Consider the following 22,010-nt stretch of genomic DNA (forward strand, 5'->3'; position numbering starts at 1 on the left):
TTAACCCCGGGGCGCGACCGCGGAGCCACCCCCAGCCCTCTTGGTTTGTCTTTGGAGACAGGGTCTCGCTGAGTGGCTCAGGGCCTCACTCAGTGGCGGAGGCTGGCTTTGGACTCGAGATCCTCCTGCCCCAGCCTCCCGGGCCCTGGGATGACAGGTGACGCCCCTGTACCCGGCCGGCAGCCCCACCCTTGGGTCAGTGTCCACAGAGGTCTGTGTTGAAGGCTGTCCCCGAGCTTGGTGCTGCTGGGGGGTGGGACCTTTAATGATGGGGCCTCGTGGGAGGTCCTCAGGTCACTGGGGCATGTCCTTAAAGGGGACAGGGAGGCTCCAGCCTCTGCTCTCTGGCCTCCCTGGCCCTGAGATAAGCAGCTTGTCCACAAGTTCCCGCCACGATGTCCCGCCTCATCACAGGCCCCAACCACGAGGCCCACCTGGTCGAGGACTGAAGTCTCCAAAACGGAGAGCCAGATGCACCTTTTCTCTTTATAAGTTAACCATCTCACCCATTTGTTATAGTAACAGAAAGCTGACAGTGTAGCTGTCCAAAGAAACACTGGGAGTATGTGTTTATCCAGACCCGCACCCAAAAAGTTCACAGCAGGCGGCTAGGATGTGGCTCAAGTGGTAGCGCACTCACCTGGCACGCGTGAGTGCGCTACCACCTCAGCACCACATACAAACAAAGATGTTGTGTCCGCCGAAAACTAAAAAATAAATAATGACATTCTCTCTCTCTCTTAAAAAAAAAAAAGTTCACAGCGGTACAGCTAACAGGAGGAGGAAGCCCAGAGGCCCATACCCACATGGGAATATTACACACCCACTAAAAGGACACAGGCTACAACGTGGTTGCACCTCAAAAACAGGATGCTGAGTGACAGAAGCTGCTGCAGGCCACATGGGGTACGATTCCATCGATAGAAAAATATCAGAACGGATAACTACAGAGGCAGGAAGTAGATGGCCAGAGGCTGGGGCAGGGGTGTGGGCGGGCTGCTCAGGGGGTCAGGCCTTCCTTTTGGGGTGACGGAATGTTCTGGAATTGGACCCTGGTGCACAGCCTGGTGAGCGTGCTAAAGCCGCGGGCCTGTCGGGACCAAGACGGCAGAACTCAGAAATAAGCCGGGCAGCCACCAGGGAGCGGGGACCCTCTTTGGGGACGTGGCGGCTGCAGGAGGCGCTGGTGTGTGTGTCCTGTGTCAGATCCGCGTCTTGCCGTGAAGGACCCGCCGCTCGAGCGTCTTACAGAGGTGGGGACTGAGGCCCTCGAGGCCTGGGCGCTTGGCCAGGGGCCAGCCAGGACCCCCGTGTGGGCGCCCCACACAGAGGCCCTTCTAGGGGACAGCCATCCACAGGCAGGGACACTGGGGTCACAGGTGGGGGCTGCCCTGGAGAGTCACTTGCGACCCCTGCTGGGGGTCTCCATGCAGAGCCCCCCACCAGCCTGCCCTGTCCACTGTCCCTGGGGGCCCAGGGCAGCTCCCCAGAAGTCCAAGTGGGCAGCGGCTGGGGTCGGGCCACCGGGGCGGGGACCCCGCATCAGGAGCCCAGCAGGGCCCAGGAAGGGAGTTCAAACAGCCTGAGGAGCCGGTCCTGGGCCGCAGGGCCACCCTGCTGGGCTGGTGACAACTTCACAGGGCCTCGTGTCCGGCCTGGTGGAGACCCAGGGGCTGGAGAGGCCAGGGTCAGAAGCAGAGGTGGAGACGCAGAGAGCCCTCCACGCTGGCTCCTGGGATTGGCCTCTGATACTGTGAAGGCAGAGCCTTGGATGGAGGAGGAAACTGAGGGCCAAGATGGACCCCTTCCACCTCCCTCCCCGTTGCCCATCGCTGTAGACATTGCTCCACGCAGAGCCCCCGGCAGCCTGCCCTGTCCACTCTCCCTGTGTCCCCCCAGCCCCAAGCAAGCCCCCTTTGGCCAGTTAAAAATAGCCCCACGGCAGAGTCGGTGGGGACCCGGGCGCTTCTGAAAGGGGCCTCAGAGCCCAGGCAGCCGGTCCGCAGGCCGCGGCCGGGGACGGTGTGATGGCGGCTGCAGGCGGGGCACAAAGGCGTCCTTCAGGAGCGGGCCGCAGGTCGGGTTTCTGCCTTTCATCTTCCGGCCCCGGTGGGGCCAGGCCTGGCGGCAGGACGCGGCCCCCTCGAAGGAGAGCGAGACCCTGTCGGGGTCCCCGCCGCCCCCGGAGTGGCGTCAGGGTGGCCGTGGGCAGCCCCGGGTCAGAGGCCTTGGGGGGCGACTCCACAAAGCGCCCGTTCAGAGCTGGGGGTGCCCCAAAGGCTTCGGGGAAATTCACCAGGGACCCCAAGGGGACGGGCACTTCCTCTGAGGGACAGCGCTCAAGGTCGATGTCCCTTCCTCCTGGAGATGGCGGCCACCCCGGGGTCCGTTCCCTCGTGCCCGTTGGTGGCTCCAGGACGGCGTCTGTGTCATCGGGTCTTCGACCTGACCAGCCGCAGCGGCCTAGAGCTGGCCTCGCCTTCCTGTAGGTGTGGGGTCTGGCAGGTGACGCCAACGTCCCTCTCCATGTGGTCATCGGTGTCGTCTTTTGTTCTCCTGGTCAATGGCTCAGCCCTGGACGAGAAGCCCCGGCCCTGGCTCTGACCTCAACGCAGGGTCCTGGCTGGTGGACCCCCGGGTTCTTGCTGTGTGGCCCCGGCCGGCCTCAAGCCCTGGACGCAGCCAATCCTCCTGCCTGGGCCTCCCGAGGAGCTGGATGACGGGCACCTGCCGCCACACCCCGTGTCTGTGCTTTCCCCATGTGTTGGGGTGGCCGTCCGATGGCCAGGGAAGCCCTCCTGGGACATCAGCCATCTCCCTGCTCAGAGGATGGACCTCGGCCTCCAGCCACACCTCCCGGCTTCCACAGTCCCCCGGGTCAGCGCGGGAGAAGGGGGGGCTTCACAGACTGGGAGACCCTCCTCCAAACCTCGGGTGACTTGGACTCGGGGACAGGGCAGGGTGAGATGGACACTTAGAGCAGGTGGGAAAGCCTCCCCGGGCAACTTGGTCCCTGGGTCACTGTGACAGCAGGTGACCCTGGGCCTCACTTGGCGCAGCTGTGAAGTGGGCTGTCTCTGGAGCCTGTTAAATGGGACGTTTTCAGATGCTCCTGGGTTTCACGGTGCCGTGTGTCCCCTGGACACGGCGGTACTGGGGAGGCTGAGGCAGGAGGATCCCTGGACCCACAGGTTCAAGGCCAGCCCGGGCAACCCAGCCAGACCGCGCCTCGGAAACGAGGAGGAAGACTACACTGAATGTCTGTTGTCACCCACGGGTGCTGGGGGGCCTTGCCTGGGGAAGAAAGGCCCCGGGGTGAAGAGGGGCGACCGCTACTGCCCACAGGGTGGAGGTCACAGCCCCACCTGCGTGGCCGGCTCCCCTGTTCCCCGACAGCGGCCTCTTGGGTGGAGAAAAGTGATTTCAAACAGAAACAGCGGCCGGTGTCCCTGATCTGGGCTCTGAGACCGTGAACTTGGCGGCCGCCCTGGCCCCCCGGAGGCCCGGGGCGGAGGCCGGGCCTTCCTCACGCCCAGCCACCTGCTCGGCCGGCGGGCAGCGGCCTGCGAGTGCGGGAGCCTGGCCCCTTTATATACCGGGTTATTTTTAACCGGCGGCCGCAGGAAGCCCTGCTTGGCCCGTTTCCTGCCGCGGAGGCCGGAGGCCGAGAGCCGAGAGCAACAGCCGGGACTGAGCGGCTCGGGCAGAGCCGGGTCCCTCCAGCCCTGAAGGGGCCCGTCACAGCCGCGGGCCCAGGACCCAGGACACCCGCCCGTCCCCCAGGCTGGACCCGCGCCAGGTCCGTCCCCAGGTGGAAGGAGGGGGTCCCCTCCCCAAGAAGGACCCAGGATGTGTCTCGGGGCTGGATTTTGGGGGGAAGGAAAGCCTCTTTGTGTTCCTGAGTGTGACCCAGACCACGGTGACGGCATTTCCCAGGTTCCAGGTGACGCACCCCAGTTCCACCCCAGGACGAGACCCTGGTCCTCCCCTCCCCCAGCCCTGGCAACGGGAGGGGCCCCTCCTGCCAGCACCGTCCTCCAGGGTCCCCCTCGTGTCCCCCGAGGGTCAGAGTTCTCTCTCCCCACAGGGAGCCCCCGGTCCCCTCCGCTCTGACGCCCTCATGGTCCCCAGGACCTCGGAGGGACGCCTGAGGCCCTGACCTACCCGGGCCCAGAGTCCCAGCCTGGGGACCGTCACTGCCTCCTGGCAAGATGGCGTGGGACCCACCCAGGGAGCACCTTCCGCGGAGGGTGACGGGGCCTCGGGCCAGACACTCCCCCCAAATCATGGAGGCCAGCCAAATGACGTGGCCAAATGTCCCCTGGGGTGCAGGGCTGTCCCCAGGGGGAACGCAGGTGGACGTCTCTGGGGAGTGGACAAGATCCCCTCCGAGGCACAAAGGAGACTCGGAAACGGGTGACCCCAAGGAGGGGCCACAGCAGCAATCGGAGAGACGGGGCCCAAGAAGGGGACATGAGGGTCCCCTGTCCTTGGCACAGAAGCGGGGCCCGGCTGGGTTTGGCCCCGTCATCTTGAACCAGGGACTGGGGACAGGTCCTCCCCCCCCAGCCTCAGTTTCCCCATCTCCTACGGGGGACAGGGCCCTGCCAAGGGGACACTGGGGCTGTCATCAGATGTGGGCAGCAGCCCCGAGGGTTTTCCCGTGGTGGCCCCAGGCTGGTCCGTGGGGAGCCAGGTGGGGACCCGTCCCAAGTTCCCAGGGTCCCCGCTGCTTCCCGGAGGGACACATCAGCATCCATCCCCAGGAGAAGGGAAGAGGCTGGAGGGAGCCTCCACGGAGGCCAGCCTCCTCCTCCTCCTCCGCAGGCACAGAAACCACCAATGGCTGTCCTGCCGGGTCACACTTCCAGGTGGCAGGTGACGCTCACAGTGACGAAGATAACCTCTCCTTCGCTCAGGGAGGTCGCAGGAGGAGGGCAGCGAGCACCTGTACGGCGGCTTTTCAGCAGTTCTCCTGAGGGACAGTGTGACGCCTTCGCTCGCTTAAGCGCACGGTGACGTCCGTCTGTCTGCCCTGCGCTCCCGCTGCCACGGAGGGTTCTAGAACATTTTTGTTGCCCCAACAGAAAGCCCACCCCAGCCACCACCCACCAGGACGGTGGCTTTTACATTTTTAATAGATGAAAACTATTAGAGGGAGAATGATCTGTTGTCACATGTGAAGTGTCCCTGAGATTCTGATGTCATACAGTTTCATCGACACGAGGCCACTGTGCGCTCTTGGCTACGGCTGCCCTGGGCTCCGGAGGCACAGCCGAGAGGCCGAGAGGCCGGAGGCTGCAGGGAGCTCCTGGGGCGCACAGGCCGCTGGTCCTCACCGTCTGGTCCTCCGCGGGAGGCGCCGCGGGCGCTGCCGGGAGTCCTGGTCCCCCTGAGCCGTGGGCCTGGCTGGGCTCCCCCGTCCTGCCCGGGGAGGCCGACCCCCCAGCCTGTCCCCCATTCTACCCCCAGAGACGGCTCCAGCTTGGAGCCTGAGTGTCCCTCAAAGGCCCACGCGCTCAAGGCTTGGTCCCCAGCTGCTGGGAGGTGGGACCGTCCAGGGGTGGGACCTAGTGGGAGGCTTTCAGTCCTCGGGGACGAGTCCTTGAAGGGGACAGTGGGGACCCAGCCCCTCCTGTCCTCTCTGCTTCCCTGACGTGGTGAGCTGTGGCTCCGCGTCACCACCTGCTCCTGCTGCCTCACCACAGGCCAGAGCCACAGGGCCAGGGGCCACGGATTGGAACCCCTTAAACTGTGAGGCAGATGAACCTTTTCTCTTTATAAGCTGATGGCCTCGGGTAATTGATCACAGTAACGGCGGCTGCCTGCCACAGAGGCCTTCTGAACATGGCTGGATTGTGTCCGTCTCAGGGTCGGGCCCCTGGACATGGCCTCCGGCCTCTCCCTTCCCTGGCCCCAGCCGTCCTCTCACTATTCCTCAAAGGCACCGGGTCACCTGGAATGCTGTGTCCACTGAGCTGCCAGGTCCAGGCCTCAGAACACTGCCCAGGGTGGCCCGTCCAGATCCTGGCTCAAATGCCATCTCTTCAGAGAGGCCACCTGGGAAGGCGGTCCGTGGTGGGGACGTCCTGGGCTCTGCAGGGCGTCCAGTAGCACCCTGGCCTCAACCCACCCGATGCCAGGAGCAAACCTGTCCCTGGTCACAGCAGCCCAGGCCACCTCGCATGGAGCAAAACCACCTTTGGCGAGAGGCACCTCACTTTCTTTTTCTTTTGGTGGCACTGGGCTTTGCACATGCCAGACCAGCGCTCTGCGCCCACCTACTCCCCGGCCCTTTTTATTCTCTATTGGAGACACGGTCTTCCCGGGTGGCCGAGGCTGGCCTCAAACTTGCGATCCTCCTGCCCCAGACTCCTGAGTCGCTGGGATTACAGACGAGCGCCACCCACCCGGACAGAGTCACCTCATTTTAGAAAGCAGCTCGATGTCCCACTGTGTGGACACACGCGGCGTCCTGAGCTGCCCACGGTGGCTTCTGGGTTTCCTCACGGTTGGGAATAAAGCAGTTTAGATCTGCGCGTGTGACGTGGGGTCTCATGTCACAAAGTCCCCGGACAGAAGTTGGCCAGATTCGGGGGAGACCCAGCATGGGGTGCAGAGGCTTCTTGGGCCAGCACCCCAACACTGGGCTGGACGGTCCCCTGCCGGCTGGGGTGTCCCCTGCAGGAGAGGGGGTTGGGCAGCTTCCCTGGCCCCCTCCCCCTAACGCCAGGAGCACCCCCTCCCCCCTGTACCAGGAGCTCCCCCTCCCCCAGTGCCGGCACCCCCCAAGGCATGACCACAAAGTCTCCGGACCCTGGTGGGTGGAGAGAGCTCAGAGGTGGCCCGTCCCCTCGGCCGTGGCCGCCGACACCCGGGCCTTGGTGGGTCCCGGGAGCGGTGGGGACAGAATCAGAGTCGAGTCCTGCGGCCTGGGGACCATGAGCTTCAAAGAGGAGAAGCGGCCGGGTCCCCGAGGACGGGGACTCGAGAGTCCCTTCATGCCACCCACGTCTGTCGGGGTCAGACCCGGCCTGGAACAGAAGCCGGAACCCCCCGGGCTGTCCCTGGTGCTTGGAAGGAAGCCCCTAGAGACCGTCAGGGGGACCCTGGGACGGGGACGTCGCTGGGAGCGCTCACCTGCAGGACGAGGCGCAGGCCACCTCCTCCTGGAAGCTTCCAGAATGTGTCCTGTCTGCCCTCCCTGGTCCCCCCAGCCGTCCCGGGTCTGTTGGCTTCTCCTTCCTGATCAGGCGGGATGGCAGGACCAGGGAGCCCTGGGGGTCAGCGGGGCTGAGAGAGGAGGGGGACATTGAAGGCAGGCACTCCCAGCTCTGCCTTCACGTTTGGGTCCCTTAGGGACATTTTAAGACTCATGGTGGGCTGGAGGTGTAGCTCAGAGGCACGAGGGTGATGAAAGAGACCTGTGGTCACCCCACCTTAAGTGCAGTAGACAACCCCAGCAACTGGACGGACCTGTGTCAGGTGCTTCCCAACATGATGTGCAGGGGACACCTGGCCTTGCCCCTGAGGATCCTGCCCAAGAGTCACCACCTAAATTTGGTCTCGAGGAGCCAGAGGGGCAGCCAGCCCAGGGACATTCTGCAAAACAGCGACTTCACCATCTCCAAAAATGTCAGGGTCACAAAGGACCCAGGAGGGCGGGGGTCATTTCTAAGTCAGAGCCAGTTAAAAAAGTCAGCCAAGGCAGCCCCTGGCCTGAGGGATCTCGGATGAGAGAAGAGAAGGGGCCGTAAGCCCGGTCAGCTGGCGGGGGACGGTGGACGGTTGTGAGCTGGGGGCAGGGTCTTCCTGAGACGGTGGCCCACGCCTGTCATCCCAGCACTCAGGAGGCTGAGGCAGGAGGATGGCGGGTTCAAGGCCAGCCTCAGCAACGGCGAGGCCCTGAGCAGCTCAGGGAGACCCTGTCTCTAAGTAAAATGCAAGCACCCCCCAGCCCAGGGGCCTCCCCGACCCCGGTGGTGACCGAGACCCACCTATGTATACAGTGGTGCTCAGAACGCCCTGCAGACAGCGGAACCTGCAGGTGCATTTGTGCAGAACTCACCCGCGTCCCCGTCGCTGGGCTTTAGTTCACTTTATTTCTCAATCTCGCGACGCGGCCCGGGCTGATCCTGAGCCCTGCCTCGTCTCCCGAGTGGCCAGGACCCAGGGCCCGTCACCACGGCCACCTGTCTACAGTTGGGGGGACGATGACAGGAGACACATTCCCCCGGGTCGTCTTGACCTGTGGGTGGGCGGATCCTCAGGCCTGGCCGGCTGGCCGGTCCCCCTCGGCATCCGACCTGGGGCGTAAATGAAGCTCAGCAGGAGGTGACAGGAGTCACGCCCCGCTCTGTCACCACCGTCACAGTCACCACGGACCTAGGGTTGGCTTGTTTCTGGAATGTTCTGTTGGATACTTTCCGACCAGGTGACCTCAGGGAACTGGAATCATGAAAAATGAAACTCCACGCCCGGGAGACGACCGCGGCCGAAGGACATTTTGGCCACCCCCAAAGGACATCAGGTCCCCGTGAGCAGCCACTGGTCACAGGGTCCCCCAGCCCCTGTGGCCTCTCCGGTGGCCTCTGTCCCCACTCCACGTTTCCAGGGCCACCCCCCACAGCGTGGACCTGACTTTGTGGCTGAGCAAATGCTCAATTTGCTGTCAGCGGGGCTTGTCCTCTGTGTCCCCACCACGAATGCTCCCCGGCAACGCCTCCCCACAACCCGGGGGCCTGGGGTGAGGGGGCCGGGGCTTTGGCAGCCTCGGTGGGCCCAGTGGGGACACGTTTTAATTTAAAAGTGGAAAGTGGGGGCTCCAAGCGGCGGAGGCTGAGCCTCGGCAGGGCGCGGGCCATGCCTGATGGTCCGGGTTGGCCTTCTTGGAGCCCCGGCAGCCGCAGAAGTCCCCAAGCGGAGCCAGGAATAGTTCTGCCTTTTATTTGGAAAAAAAATGACAGGGCGGCCCGGGCTCACCGCTGGGAGCGTATTTCTGAACAGGACCTGACCGCACGCGGCTGAGCGATGCCAGCTGCCTAAACACTCAGCCGGGACCTAAACACAGGTTCCTTTCTGCTCTGTTTGGAGATCTGTCCGACTATTTCTGCACAAAAACAGATTGAAAATCTTGCTGGCTCAGGAAGTCCCGCAGCCGCCAGCACCGCCCCCTCTTCTCTCTGCCTCCCCGCGTGGACCTCAGGCCCGTCTCCTCCCTGGGGACCTCCGAGCCGGGCCAGCCATCTGTGGGTCCCCACGTCTGTCCCCAGTCCAGGGACGGGGGAGCCCTGAGGTGGACGGGCTGAGACAGGCGACTCCTGGGGTCAGGGCCAGAAAGAGCCTCGGGCATCACGGGAAGGAAGAGGAGCGTGTTGTCACAGTGGTTGAGCCGAGATTTGAACCTGGGTCCCCGGTATTTGCAAGGCACAAAGTTCAAAGGACGGAGCCACGGAGGGTGGGGATGTGAGGTGCAGCTGCTGGTGTTTGGCAACTCCTCAAAAAGGGAGGCCCGGAATTGCCGCAGGTACCGTCCGGCCGCTGGAGGTGGGTTCCCCAGGGGACAGAGAACAGGTGTCCAACACGATCTGGAGATTGACAGGAGCGGTGGGCGCGACCCACCCGCGTCCATCGGGGAGGAGGGACACTCCGCTCTGTTCGCACAACGGAAGGCACTGGAAACCACCCTTCAACCCTGGGACAGGCTGAGCGCCCGTCATCCCAGGTGCTGGGGAGGCTGAGGCAGGAGGATGGTGAGTTCAAGGCCAGCCTCAGCAACAGCGAGGCCCTGAGCAGCTCAGCGAGGCCCTGTCTCTAAGTAAAACACGAAAAGGGCTGGGGAGGGGGCTCAGGGGTCAGTGTCCCTGGGCTCTATCCCTGGCCCAGCTTGGATCTGTCCCCGGGGAGCTGTCCGCCTGCAGGGGCGGGTCAGGCCGGTCCCCAGAGATGGGAAGCCCGGCCTGGGGAGGGGGAGGGGGAGGGGCTGCCACGGGGGTCCCCTTGGGGAGGCGGTGGGCAGCGTCTGGAATGTGCAGACTTCACACTGATGGACTCTGGTTCACTCACAGGCACCAATTAAAAGAATAACGGTCTTGGGTTCTGTGACGTTCTCCCCAAGGGAAGGAAATCTCAGCCCTCCGTTGGGTTCGAGGAAAGGAAGCGTCCAGGGCAGGTGGGTGGCTGCGGGGTGGCAGGTGGGTGGCTGCAGGGTAGCGGCACCTGTGAGCAGAGCCCGGCTTCGGTTGGTCTGATATGACTCAGCACGTGGCGGGGGGCGGCGGGGTGAGTTTCTGCCACATCAACAGAGGTATGGGTCCAGAGAGACGGAGGAGATCTCTGTCTTTCTCAGCCTCAGTCAGACCACAAAGGAGGAGTCGGATTCAACCCAGAGGCGGGGACGAAGGCAGAGTGGGGGTCTTGGAGGGGCCAGCGTGTCCGGGAAGTCGCGAAAGCCCTTCCCTCCCAGGAGACCTAGTGCCCGTGAGCGCAGAGCTGTGGAGCGCGTGCAGCGCCAGCCCTGTGTGACCCTGGGCCAGACACTGACCCTCTCTGAGCCTGGTTTTCTCATCTGTGAAACGGGGACAATAGTCCAGGACAGGTCTCCTGTGTCTGCCCAGCTTGGGACCAAAGTGGCTCCGACGGCAGGTCTTTCTGGATCTGGAACGTGGGTGCCCGGGACGAGCTGTCTGGGGAGGGGACACAGGGACACAGGAGGTCGCTGTGCGCTTCTCTCCACTTTATGCAGATGACACGACTCGGCAGCTGAATGGTCCTGTGGCTGAGGGACAGCAGATCCGCGAGGTGGACGTTGTCCCCTGGTGAGGTCCTGCACGTGCCCAGACAGTCCTGGACGGGGAGCTTTGGGGTCTGGGTTTTCGGGTCAGTGACGCACAGCCGTCCTGGGCCCACTGCGGGTTCGAGACCTTCTGGAAAATTCCCCGGGGGCAGACCCGCCTCCAGGAGCCAGCGCCCAGGGACCCCAGGAACTCTGAGCTCCGGTTGGTGGCCGAGGGGCCGGGAGGGGCAGGTCTGTCGGGGGCCTTCCCCGCGGGAGCGACGGCTGGAGGAGGGTTTGGGCCCAGTTCTGAGGGCTGTCGGGGTCTCCGTGTGGACAGCCGAGCGGGGGACGCAGGCACGGGCGAAGCTGAGGACATGGGAGTCCCCAGGCCGGGCCCTGCGTCCAGGGCAGCTGTGGACAGTGAACAGAGCCGGGGTGGAGGCCGCCTCGGGCAGCCGGCTGTGTGACCTTAGGAGAGCGTCTTACCTCTCTGTGCCTCGTGGCCTCTGTGGTGTGACCTCTGCTCGGTCCAGGTGGCTGACTGGACCACCCAGCTGTCCATGTGCTTTGGGCGGGTGTCCCCTGAGGACTGGGCAGGGAAGGGGCCCGTGTCCCTCAGCATCTGCCAGTCAGGCCCAGGGACGGGAAGGATCTCTACTGTCCGTGTGTCCTGCTTGGAGATCAAGCCCTGCGGCTCCCACGGTGGCCGGAGGAGGGACAGGCCACGCGCTCCCTGCACAGGAAGTCACCGTGGTCTCGGGGTGACCACAGAAGACGAGGTGGAGGCTCGGCCGGGTGACGCGGAGCCCAGCCTTTGGAGGGTCCCAAGGTGATTCCCAGAGGACGTGCCCTCTTTGTGGCATTGAGTCCGCCTTTCCCGGCAACCCCTGCCACACAGGAGGTGATGCTCAGAAGCCATTGTCCCCTGTACCAGGGGCTGGGCAGTGGTCGCTCTTGGGACCAGACTTCCCATGTTTGCAGGCACTGGGCTGGGGACAGCGCACGCCCTCCTGGCTCAGATTCATTTTTGCTTAAAATTGAGACATCGGACTCCCTCCAGGCACTGTGCACCGTCTCGAGCTGGCCTTGGAGGCCACTTGCGATGCTCTCTGCACACCTGTTTTGCAGGGAACATCGCTGGCTCTCCGAGAGGCCCCGTCCCCGCCCAGCCAGGCCCCAGGAAGGCCAGGAGGATCAGGGCGGAGCCGTGCGCCGGGCTGGAGAGACGGCACTGACCAGCAGCCAAACCTGCTTTAAGTGCTTCCCTCTCGGCACCTTCTGTGGCCACCCACTTGCCAGGCAGGGAGCTGAGGCTGGATGGACGGGCAGCAGGTCTGGCTTGCTCAAGCTGCCAACAGAGCTCAGCCCTCCACCCAGCCGTAGGCAGTGGCCAGGCCTCACTCTTGACCTGCCCTGGATGCTGACCTCGGGGCCGTCCCCAGGCCGCCGCCAGCAGGGCCTTGCTGAGCCGTGGCGCTGCGTCCTCCCTGACCCAGCTTGGTCCCAGAGGTGGCGGGGGCCTCCAGGGCGTCCTTTGGAAGGCAGCCCACGAAAGCCCGCAGCGTCCAGTCTGGGGACCCTCGGGGAGCGGGAGGTGACGGGAGAAGCCCGGTGGCCTCGGGTCCTGGGAGTGGGGCTGCCCCAGCCGGGAGCTCCTGAGATTCGGTTTATTTTGGAGACACTGCGCGTCCCTGCCCCTCGGTGACGGTGGGGTCCGCGTTGCTGTCAGCCTCGTGCCGCCTCCGACCCGTGTCCAGCACGTCCCCAGACTCAAGTCCCTGGTCACTTGGTCCCTGAGCCACACTGCACCCTGAGAGTGGCCAGGAGGAGGGAGGAAGGTTCCGGAAGGGTGTCCCCAGAGAGGGGACAGCCAGCGCCAAGGCTCCCCGCCTCACGGCGGTCCCTGAGCTTGGCCCCGGGGGACGGTCTCACTGTCCTGGGAGACCCTCGGGGTCAGACCCCGGCTCTGGGGCCCCTCCCTCAGGGGAGGTCCCCTCCTGGCTGACCAGGGACAGCTGGGCAGGACAGGCGGGAGGCTGGGCCACCAGGTGCAGGCGCGGTGGCACCAGGAGGAGGAGGAGGATGTGGCTTTGAAGGTCGACAGGTACCTTGGCGCGGAAACCCCAGCCGGGCGCCGTGTCGTGGGCGGGCGGGGGCCCTGCCTGACGCCACATCTGAGGGGTGGCCCCTGGCACCTGTCCCGCTGGGAGACGGGGAGGAGCAGCCGGGCCGCGGAGTTCCCAGCTCACCAGGTCCTGGCCCCAGTGACAGAGCTCACGCCTCTCTCCTCCGGCGGTCCCCAATGTCTGTCACCAGGACTCGGTCCTGCCCCCGGCTCGGGGAGGGTTACTTCGTTTGCTTTGTTTTCAGCGACTGCAGTGACATGGAGGGCGCCTGCCACTCAGCTTCACGTGCCCGTCTCAGAGCGGCTGACAGAGCCGGACCCAGGCCCACACCTGGAATCCCAGAGCTGGGGAGGCCGAGGCAGGAGGATCGCAGGCTGGAGGCCAGCCTCAGCATAGGAGGGAGACCCTGTCTCAAAGAGTCGAAGGGCCGGGTGTGGCCCGCGGTAGAGCAGCCTGGGTTCATCCCAGGGTCCCGCCCGGTGGGTTCTAGAATAGTGACTCGTCCACCTTGGAGCGTCCTCACCCCCCACAGGAGGCCCAGGTCCCCGTTTGTGATCCCCACCTGCCCCCATCTCATCTCAAGCCCCAAGCCACGCTAACCCGCCCTCTGTCCCTAGAGAAAGGTGGCCCTGTTCTTGACCAGGTCACCTGGCACCCTCTGGCCTCCTGCTGGGGCCGCTCCTCACTCCTGGTTCACAGAGGGGGAAACCGAGGCTTCGGGGGCAGGAGCTGCGCAGCCCAGGCTCAGGGGGCGAGATCCGCACCCGGCCTCCTGTCCGGGCCTCCTGTCCGGGCCTCCTGTCCGGGCCTCCGCCCCGACCTTCCCATTTCCCGGCTTTGGCCACGGCTGCCTGGGCCTGGGGTAAGCCCTCATGGGACCCGAACTCCCCAGCGCGGCCCCCAGCCCTGCAGCCGCCTGCGCCCCCCGCCCGGGAGGCCGCCACCCCCTGGCCCGGCCTCCCCCAGCCCTGACCCGGCTGCAGCCCGGAGGCCCCAGCTGAGAACCTGGCCCTGTCAACAAGTCACCCGCGTGTCAAGGGCCCTAATCGCCGGGGATCGCGATGGGGGCTGATAAGGCTGTGTTTTGCCAGCCACCTCCGATGACAGGGGCTGGCACTTCTCAGAAGCGACGGGCCCCAAAGCACCCTCTCCCGCTGCGAGGGCAGATAGCGGCACCCGGGCTGTGGTTTCCCAAGACACCCGGCTCGCAGCGCCACGTGGGGACGGGGGGACGGCGGGGGGGACAAGCCCTTTCCGGCCGTGCGTGTGCCACTTGGGGGGACGCGGGCCCCAGGGCCTGTGGCTTCCTAGGCAGAGCTCATGGGAGGTGGTGACGGGGACATCGAGGTGGCTTCTCAGACATCGGGAGCCGGGAAGCAGGTGGGGCTTCCACAGCGGGGGACACGGAGGCCCCGGCGACCTGGTGACCCTCCCACTTCCCGGCTCTGGCTTGGCCGAGTGGGCGTCCACTGAGGGACGGTCTCAAACACCCTCTGCTTCCTAGACAGGGCGGGGGTACAGGAGGGAGCCCCCCAACAGGTTGGCACTGTGCAGCGGGAGGGGGGACTATCCTGGCCACCCGGCCTCCTCCTCCCAGAAGAGTGGTCTCTCCTGTCACAAAGTGGAGTCCTGAGGCAGGGCAGCATGTGGGGTTCAGGCTGCAGGGGATGGCGAGGGCCCCGTCCCCGAGGAGCCTGGCTCAGCTGGACACAAAGCCTCAAGTTCCGGAGCGCACATGCTGTTCCACGCAGTTTCACACTGATCCAGCTTCCTCAGGGCAGCACTCATGGGCCTGGAATTCCCTGCACCCAGAGGGGAAGTCTGAGGCCCCGAGGCTCCGAGAGTGGGGCTGGCCTTGGGCACACGCGTCCTCTGTGGGCAAATATTTTTAAGCGACTGTAGAGTGCTAAGCCCTGTCCTGGTGTGGCCCCTGTCACACTACGGGCCCCGGGGTGGCCCCCCACCTCCCGCCCTTCCTCCCCCCCCACCAGCCTCCTGCCATCCCACCATCCCCCAGGCACAGACCCGCCCCAGGGCCTTGGCACCAGCTGTTCTGGCTGTTATAAACGGTCCCCTCTCAACTCTTTCCTTTCCACGTGCTGCTCTGGGCTCCAACGTCGCCGTCACCTCGGCAGAGATGCTGTCCTCGACCTTCCAGGCGACGGTCACCCCCTCGTCCCCCCACCTACCTCGCCCGCCGATCCTGTTGGCACATTCGCCTCCTTCTTTTCCGCGCTGCCCACGGCTGCGCCCGGCTCCAGCCCAGTGGGCAGCTGTGGGGTCCGGGCGTGGGGGGTGCGGACCCGGGATGTCACCAGGGGCTGACGCTGGGAGGTGGCGCTCCGAGCTCCTTGGCCCTTATTCTTGGCTCCTGCGCAGACCAGCTCCATGGTGGGGTGTTTTTCTGTCGGTTTTGGTGATTTTTCCTCAGATTCCCGTTTGTCTTTCGAGCATCTGACCTTGACAATGACCTTCCTGGGGGAATCACTCCGGACTCCAGGGAAGTCGGGCGGACCCAGGCGGGAGCCTCTGTGGCCTCCCCCGGGGACGGGGACGCGCCCTGACGTTTCCACGGTGCAGTTCAAATCCCACGAACCCTTGGGGCCCGAGGCCACTGTCACCGCCACCCTGGTTCGAGTGCGCGGTTTTTCCACCGAGGTCCCTTTTCTGTCCCAGGACCGTGTCCAGGGTCCCGCGTGGGGTCCAGCTGCTCAGCTCTTTAAGTCGGGCTCTGGTTTTCGGAGAAGCCGGAGAAGGCTCCGGTGGGGTCCCCAAGGGGCAGCCCTGGGACGGGCAGGGGGCGGGGGGCGGGGGCCGTCTGTCCAGGGTCCCGGGACCCCTGGAGGAGGTGAGCGCCCTCAGGGGCAGGCAGGGGTCCCGCTGGGCTCCTGGAGGAGGTTCCAAAGGAGGCCCAGCCTCTGACAAGTCTGAGGGTCCAGCTCTGGCCCCCAACCCCGGTCCAGGGGGACCGTGGCCTGGGGGGGCTCTGGAGAGCCTCCGCCCGCTGCGCGGCGACCTGCCACCCGCTCCACAGAGCTGAGCCCTGCCAGCAAGTCCCCGTCTCCGAGCCTCGGTCCCCCCTCGGTAACACAGGGCTCCCCGGTCCTTCCCACTCGGGTGGCAGGATCCAAACTCAGAACATAACAAGTGCCGCGACGACGCAGGAAGCTGCGGGAGAGATGGCAAAATGGGCGGGGCCTGGTGGCGCACATGGCGCACACCTGTCACCCCGGGGGCTGGGGAGGCTGAGGCAGGAGGATCGTGAGTTCAAGGTCAGCCTCAGCGACAGCAAGGCCCTTTCTAAAGAAAGTGCCAAACCCGGCTGGGGGTGGCTCAGCCCCGAGGGCCTGGGCTCAATCCCTGGTACCTGCCCCCCGCCCCCCAAAAAAAGTCTGCAGAAAGGATTGTTCTGGAAACAGCTCAGTGGGCTCCGGTGATGAGACTCGGCTGGGCGAGGCGCTCGCTGGGCCTGGGGCCCGAGGTCCCTGCTCCTCGGAGGCTGAGGTTGGGGGGTCTCTTGACCCCAGGAGCTCAAGGCCAGCCCAGGTGACACAAAGAGGCCCCGTCTCAAGAAAAGGAACCCGAGGGGCCGGGGCCGGGCTCCGGGCAGCGCTTGCCTGGCCCGTGGGAGGCCCGGGCTCCACCTCGGCGCCACGCAGGTAAGAAAATAAGACCAAGACACAGGAAAGCGACCCAAGACCCAGGGCCACCGGGCCCAGCCGGGGACAGCGGGTGCGGGGCTGCGTGGGGCTCCCAGGCCACTGACGGACACGTCTACAGGCCAGGCTGGGTCACCCTTGGCCGCAGAAAGGGAGGAAGCGCCAACCCCGGCTGCTGCGTGGCTGAGTGTCACACTGAGCGACAGAGGCGCCATGTGGGAGGCCACCGTGGGCCCATGGACATAAAGTGTCCGTCAGGGGCGCATCCATGGGGACAGGGTGAGGTCAGTGTCTGCAGGCTGGACAAGAGGGATGGGTGTCCTCTGACCCGAGAGTGGTTCTGGATCAGCCAGTGTCACAGTCATTGTCACAAAGACGCCACTGAACTGTGCTCTTTAATGGTGGAAGAGGTCAATTTTACATTTTGTGTTTTTTTTTTCTTTGCTCCGGGGGCTGCACCCAGGCGCCTGCCTGCTGACCGCCTCTCGGCCCTTTTTATTTTTCATTTTGCTTCAGAGTCTCGCTACATCACAGAGGCTGGCCTTGAACTCACGATCCTCCTGCCTCAGCCTCCCCAGCCCCCGGGATGTCAGGCCTGGGCCACCGTGCCCGGCTTTGTCCCCACTTTTAAGAGACTCCTTGCCGGTTGTTTGGGCGAGTGCCACCTCACGGCAGGGGACGTGGAGGCCACACAGGCCCCGAGGACCAGGGTGGATTTGGGCCCGGATGCTCAGAGCGGTTCTACGCAGGGTGGTGGCTGAGGGCCAGCCTGGTGGGGCAGCCCCGTGTCCAGCGGCCCTCCTGCCTGTGCCCCGGTGACAGCCACCGGAGCAGAGTGGCAAAGGGGAAGTGGGGCCTTCCGCGGTCCCCGGGCCCCTGGATTTGCATCAACCACTTTTACATAAAAATCTTTCCAAGCTGCACCCAGCAGGCCCTGAAGCCGGCCAGCCCTGGGGTCAGGGCACAGGGGACAGCTCTGCTGGTGGCTTCGCAACCCGGGTGCAGCCCTCCGGTTCCTGTTTTGGGGGAACGTTATCATGGACGACTTCTTAGAAAGAGCCCACGGGGGGAGGGAGCGCCCAGTGCCCCTTGTCCCCTGAGGCCACCTTTGCTCTCTCCTGGCCATGAGGAGAGGGACCCCCTCCCGCCAGCAGGGCCCACGGCCCCAGGGAAACCACGGGGCCACCCACCCACGGCCTCCTGCAGGCCTGGCTTCCCGGGGACCCTGGGCTGGCTCTGGGGACCGGGCCCCAGTCGAGAGCCAGAAATAGCACCAATGGGGACAAGTCACCTGGGTCCTGCCCTGCTGGTGGCCAGGGGGACAGGCAGAGAGAAGGACAGGGTGATTCCAGAGAGGCTGGTCCAGGTGACAGGGCTCAGGGGTGGTGGACGGGGAGGAGTGTGGGGAGCCCGGGCCCTGGCCAGCAGAGGCCCCTGAGCCAGGGTGGAGGCCCAGTGTCCCCACAGAGAGCCTGCAGACGGGGAGCATCATAGTGGCCGGGTGGGACGGGGAGGGCAGAGGAGGTGGCCGGTGGCTTGTTGTCGGGAAAGCAGGACTTCCTATGGGGGCTTGGAGGCCCGGGCGGAGGCCCAGGTGGAGGCCGAGCCTCGGTGAGCGCAGCTGGAGGTGGGGCCTGAGTGACCGCGGGCCCCTGCCCTCCACGAGGAACCGTTCCCTGCTGTCCCCTGCCTCAGCTGTCCCCACGAGCTGAGTCACGTTCCTGGGACAATTATCTGTAAAACTCGCTCCCCCCAGAATCTCCCTGCGCCAGGCTCACCCCACCCCACCCTGCGGCTCCCCGCCATTCAAGAGCCTCCCCGGGGCGGGTCCTGGACCCGGATGCCGCGGCCCCGGCAGGTGAAGACCCTGCCCCCCAGGCCCCTTGCAGACCCCATCCGTCCCCTGCCCGCCGCCTCTCCTGGTCACCTACCTGCCCTCCAGCGTCCCCGACACCCTAACTGCGCCCCCCCCTTGTTAGGTGATGACGTCTGGACGGGAAGTGCCCAGATCCTAAGTCTGCGGCTTTTCTCAAAGTGCCTTCCCCCACGTACCCAGCACCGGATCAAGAAAACGGGGCACCCCTGACCCCCACCGCCACTGCCCGAGCTCCTTTATGGGCTCCGCATCTTGAATCGATGACCTTGATGGAAGAGCCCCGCCTGAGACGGGGCTGCAGACCCGCTGCTGGGCTTACGGATTGCATTACTAAAGGTCTAGGCTCCAGAACGAGGGAGGTGGTTTCCCCCTCCCTTCTGGGCTGGTTAGAGCAGACGGGAAGCTGCCTCTGCCATTTTGAAATGGGGCAGAGATCAGAGAAGACCACGGGGGGCGTGTGTGTGTGTGTGTGTGTGTGTGTGTGTGTGTGTGTCTGCTTCTGAGTGGTGCCCGGGGCAGGCCCTGGAGGCAGTGGAGCATTGACCCAGAGCACAGCCCAGGTCCCCGTCACCTGCTCCAGATGGCTGAAGGCGGAGCGGAGCGGCCACTTTCACTGGCCAGAGTTTCTAAGCCGCCGTCAGGCCGCGTGGGGAGGCCGTGAGGCTCTTGGTGGGAGAGCGAGGCCCTCGGGGCTGCAGGCTGAGCAGAGGGAGCGGCCTGAGCCTCGTCAGTCCCGGCCCCCAGCCCCACCGGGACCTCGGGGGAAGGTGGGGGAGCGGGGGTGGCCCACACCTGCAACTCAGCGCTCGGAGGCTGAGGCAGGAGGATCCCACGTTCAAAGCCGGCCTCGGCAACCGAGGCCCTGAGCCACTCCTCAAGACCTTGTCCCCCCTAAAAAATAGTGCTGAGGGTGCGGCTCAGTGGTTCAGCACCCCTGGGTTCAGTCCCCAGTTCAAGAGAGAGAGAGAGAGAGAGGAGGGGTGTGGGCAGGTGAGGGCGGTAGGAGACCTTTCTGAGGCTGGGGGACTGAGGTCCAGAGTAGGACACTAACTTGCCAGCGGTCACTCAGCCTAACCTGGCTCTTCAGGCCCCGGCTGGGCTGAGCTCGGCCGGGGGTGGAGATCAGGTTGGGTTCTATCTGGCTGTTCCCTCCCGTTGGCTGCAGCTGCCGGGCGGGGCGCGTGCATGCTCCACAGCCCCCCGCGAGCGCCGGCAGGTGCTGGGGCCACTTTACATGGCCACGCTTGGCCTCCCCCGCCGGCCTCGTCCTGCCCCTCTCCTGTCCTCGGCCGAGCCCTGAGCAGGGCCGGGGGCCGGTGAGCTTCTCTCACTTCTGCGTTTCACTTTTACTGGTCACGGAGGAGGCGCCTGCTGGCCAGGAGTGGGGACCAGGCTCGCCCCAGCCCTGTCACCGGCTGCCCCCAGGCTGCCTCCACTGGGCGCTGCCTCGGGCCTGCTGTGTGGCCTCAGCGGAGTCCCTTCCCCTCTCTGGGCCTCAATTCCCGTCTCGTTAAGTGGGAATAATGGCAGCCACATCCCAGGTGGGGGGCAGCCAGGGGTGGGGGGCAGCCGGGAGCTTGGGGGGCAGCTGTCTGGGGTGGGGAGACGGGTGGGAGTCCTAGGGAGGCCTGGGGCGCGAGTGGCTGGACGATTTTGAACTTGAGAAATTCAAACTTGTGGGAAGACCTCACCAGGAGCCTAGTGTCCGGTGGGGACCTCAGGAGAGGCTCGGGGCCCGGGGGGGGTCCACCTTGGACAGGAGCAGAGGAGGCCGGGCAGGGGGCGGCGGGGGGACCTGAGGCCCAGAGAGGCGAGGCCACTGGCCTGGGGTCGCCCAGCAGCCGGAGGGGATCAGGGCGGCCCAGGTTTCTCCTGCTCCAGAGCCTCGCGGCCCAGGTCCCCAGCCTCAGGGCTGCGGAGGACGTGGAGTCCGAGCCTCCCCCCGGGAGCTGCCGGAGCCCAGCCGGGGCTTATATAGCGGCTCCCAAAATATCTGGCCGCGGATAGGCCGAGCCCGCGCGGGCCCCACGCCGCGGCTTCCTGTCCTGCCAAGATGCTTCCTGCCGATAGCGGCCCGGAGCCCTTATCTGTGACCCGGGGGACACCCAGGGGACGGGCTGTCCTGGACGCGGCAGGGGCTGCGGGGAACCAGCAGGGGTCAGGGCGCAGGTGGTGCGTCCTCCGGGCCTCCCCCACGTGCCCGCCGCCTGGTGCGCGTCCAGGAAGGGGCACGTCCCTGGGGTCCGGGCTCCCACGGGGCAGGGGTCCCCAGGAACCTCGGCTCCTTTATCCGTCAACTTTATCCCCCCATGTCCCCAGCCTGTCCCTCGAGGAGCCGCCATCTGGAGGAGACGCTGCCGGACACAGATGTGCCCAGCCCTGTGGCCTCGGGACTCTGCCGCAGGGAGGCCAGGGCTGGAGGCCAGGGCTGGAGGCCAGGGCAGCCGCCGGGAGGAGGGGCCTCTCGGCTGGGACTCAGCGGATAATGTAGGAGCTCACCTGGGTTGGCCAGCCTGGGGGACAGCGTGTGCAAAGCCAGGAGTCAGAGTGTCCCCGTCCTGGGCCCGGGATGGGATGGAGAGCAGAGCCCTGTGCCCGAGGCCCGGGGTGAATCCCCAGCGAAGCACAGCCACAAAGCGTCCCTCTCCTACGTCACAGAAGGAGACCGAGGTTCCCAGAGGGGACAACGTGGGGGCTGTGGAACCTGCCCTTGCCCTGCGCTCGCTGGCCAAGACCCACACTTCGGGGGGAGGACACACCCAGGATCGCCCAGGGGCTGGGCCACCGCACCTGTCACCCAGACGATGTGCAGAAGTCCAACGGGATGAGGTTCATCTGGGCCGGATGGGACACGTGTTCCTGCCTCCTGGGTTTTACAATGCCCCCCCACCTCGGCCTTTAAAGTTGATGTGGTGGCCTGGAAGGTCACCCCCCTGGGCCCAGTGACTGGAGGCTGAGGCAGGAGGATGGCGAGTTCAAAGCCAGCCTCCGCAGCTCGGCGAGGCCCTGTCTCCAAATAGAAACGGGCTGGGGACGGGCTCCGTGGGCTCGACTCCCCAGGACTCGGGAGAAGGGGACCAGGACCCGCGGAGTCCAGCCGCGTCTCCTCCATGCGCTGATCCCAAGAAGGGGTTCCAGCCGTGGGGGCCGGCGAGGTCTTCAGGACCCGCCCCCAGGGCCCGCCCGTCGTGTGTGGCTTCTCCGAGGTCCCCGTCCTCTGGGGGGCGCAGGCTTCCCAGGACCGGCCACCCCCGAGGGCCCCGCAGCCTCCCCCCAGCCCAGCCCTCCCTCCTGGCTCTGGGGGCTTTGCAGAGGTGACGGAGCCAAGGGAGGGGCCGCGGTCTGGGTCCGTCTTCGATGAGAGCAAAGAGCAGGACTGTGTTCAATCAGCCGCTGCCCCCGGGGCTGAGCCACCTGGGGATCCCGGGCATAGGACACAAAAAGGGGTGGCAGAAATGCTCAACTACCTGTGCCTTGCAGTCACAGCGGCACTAGTCACAACAGCCCCAATGGAAGCCACCAAATGCCCATCCGTGGGTGACTGGGTCAACACCCTGTGGTCTGCCCGCAAG

At 65.5% G+C, this 22,010-nt stretch overlaps 1 protein-coding gene and 1 long non-coding RNA gene across 4 annotated transcripts; one reads left to right on the forward strand and one right to left on the reverse strand.

The window, feature by feature from the left end:
* Positions 1-1,924: 1,924 nt before the first annotated feature.
* Positions 1,925-2,536, reverse strand: LOC124087642 (MAPK-interacting and spindle-stabilizing protein-like). The gene has a single exon (XM_046436620.1). It carries the CDS (start codon positions 2,534-2,536, stop codon positions 1,925-1,927), a length of 612 nt encoding a protein of 203 aa, XP_046292576.1.
* Positions 2,537-3,475: 939 nt separating this feature from the next.
* LOC124087877 (uncharacterized) lies at positions 3,476-5,226 on the forward strand. 3 transcript variants are annotated; one of them, XR_006850207.2, is made up of 2 exons: positions 3,476-3,943; positions 4,088-5,226. It is a non-coding gene; the product is annotated as an uncharacterized LOC124087877 (long non-coding RNA). The 3 variants fall into 3 exon arrangements; XR_006850209.2 differs by having other exon boundaries at positions 4,828-5,226; XR_006850208.2 differs by having other exon boundaries at positions 4,872-5,226.
* Positions 5,227-22,010: the final 16,784 nt, after the last annotated feature.

The sequence above is a fragment of the Marmota monax genome, unplaced genomic scaffold (genome assembly GCF_021218885.2).
Source record: "Marmota monax isolate L192 unplaced genomic scaffold, Marmota_monax_Labrador192_F-V1.1 WCK01_AAM20220418_F8-fsc00021, whole genome shotgun sequence".
NCBI lineage: Eukaryota > Metazoa > Chordata > Mammalia > Rodentia > Sciuridae > Marmota > Marmota monax.

What these genes read in the sequence shown, in the direction of transcription:
- LOC124087642 (XM_046436620.1), bottom strand. Translation starts at nt 2,536, where the DNA reads ATGACCACATGGAGAGGGACGTTGGCGTCACCTGCCAGACCCCACACC.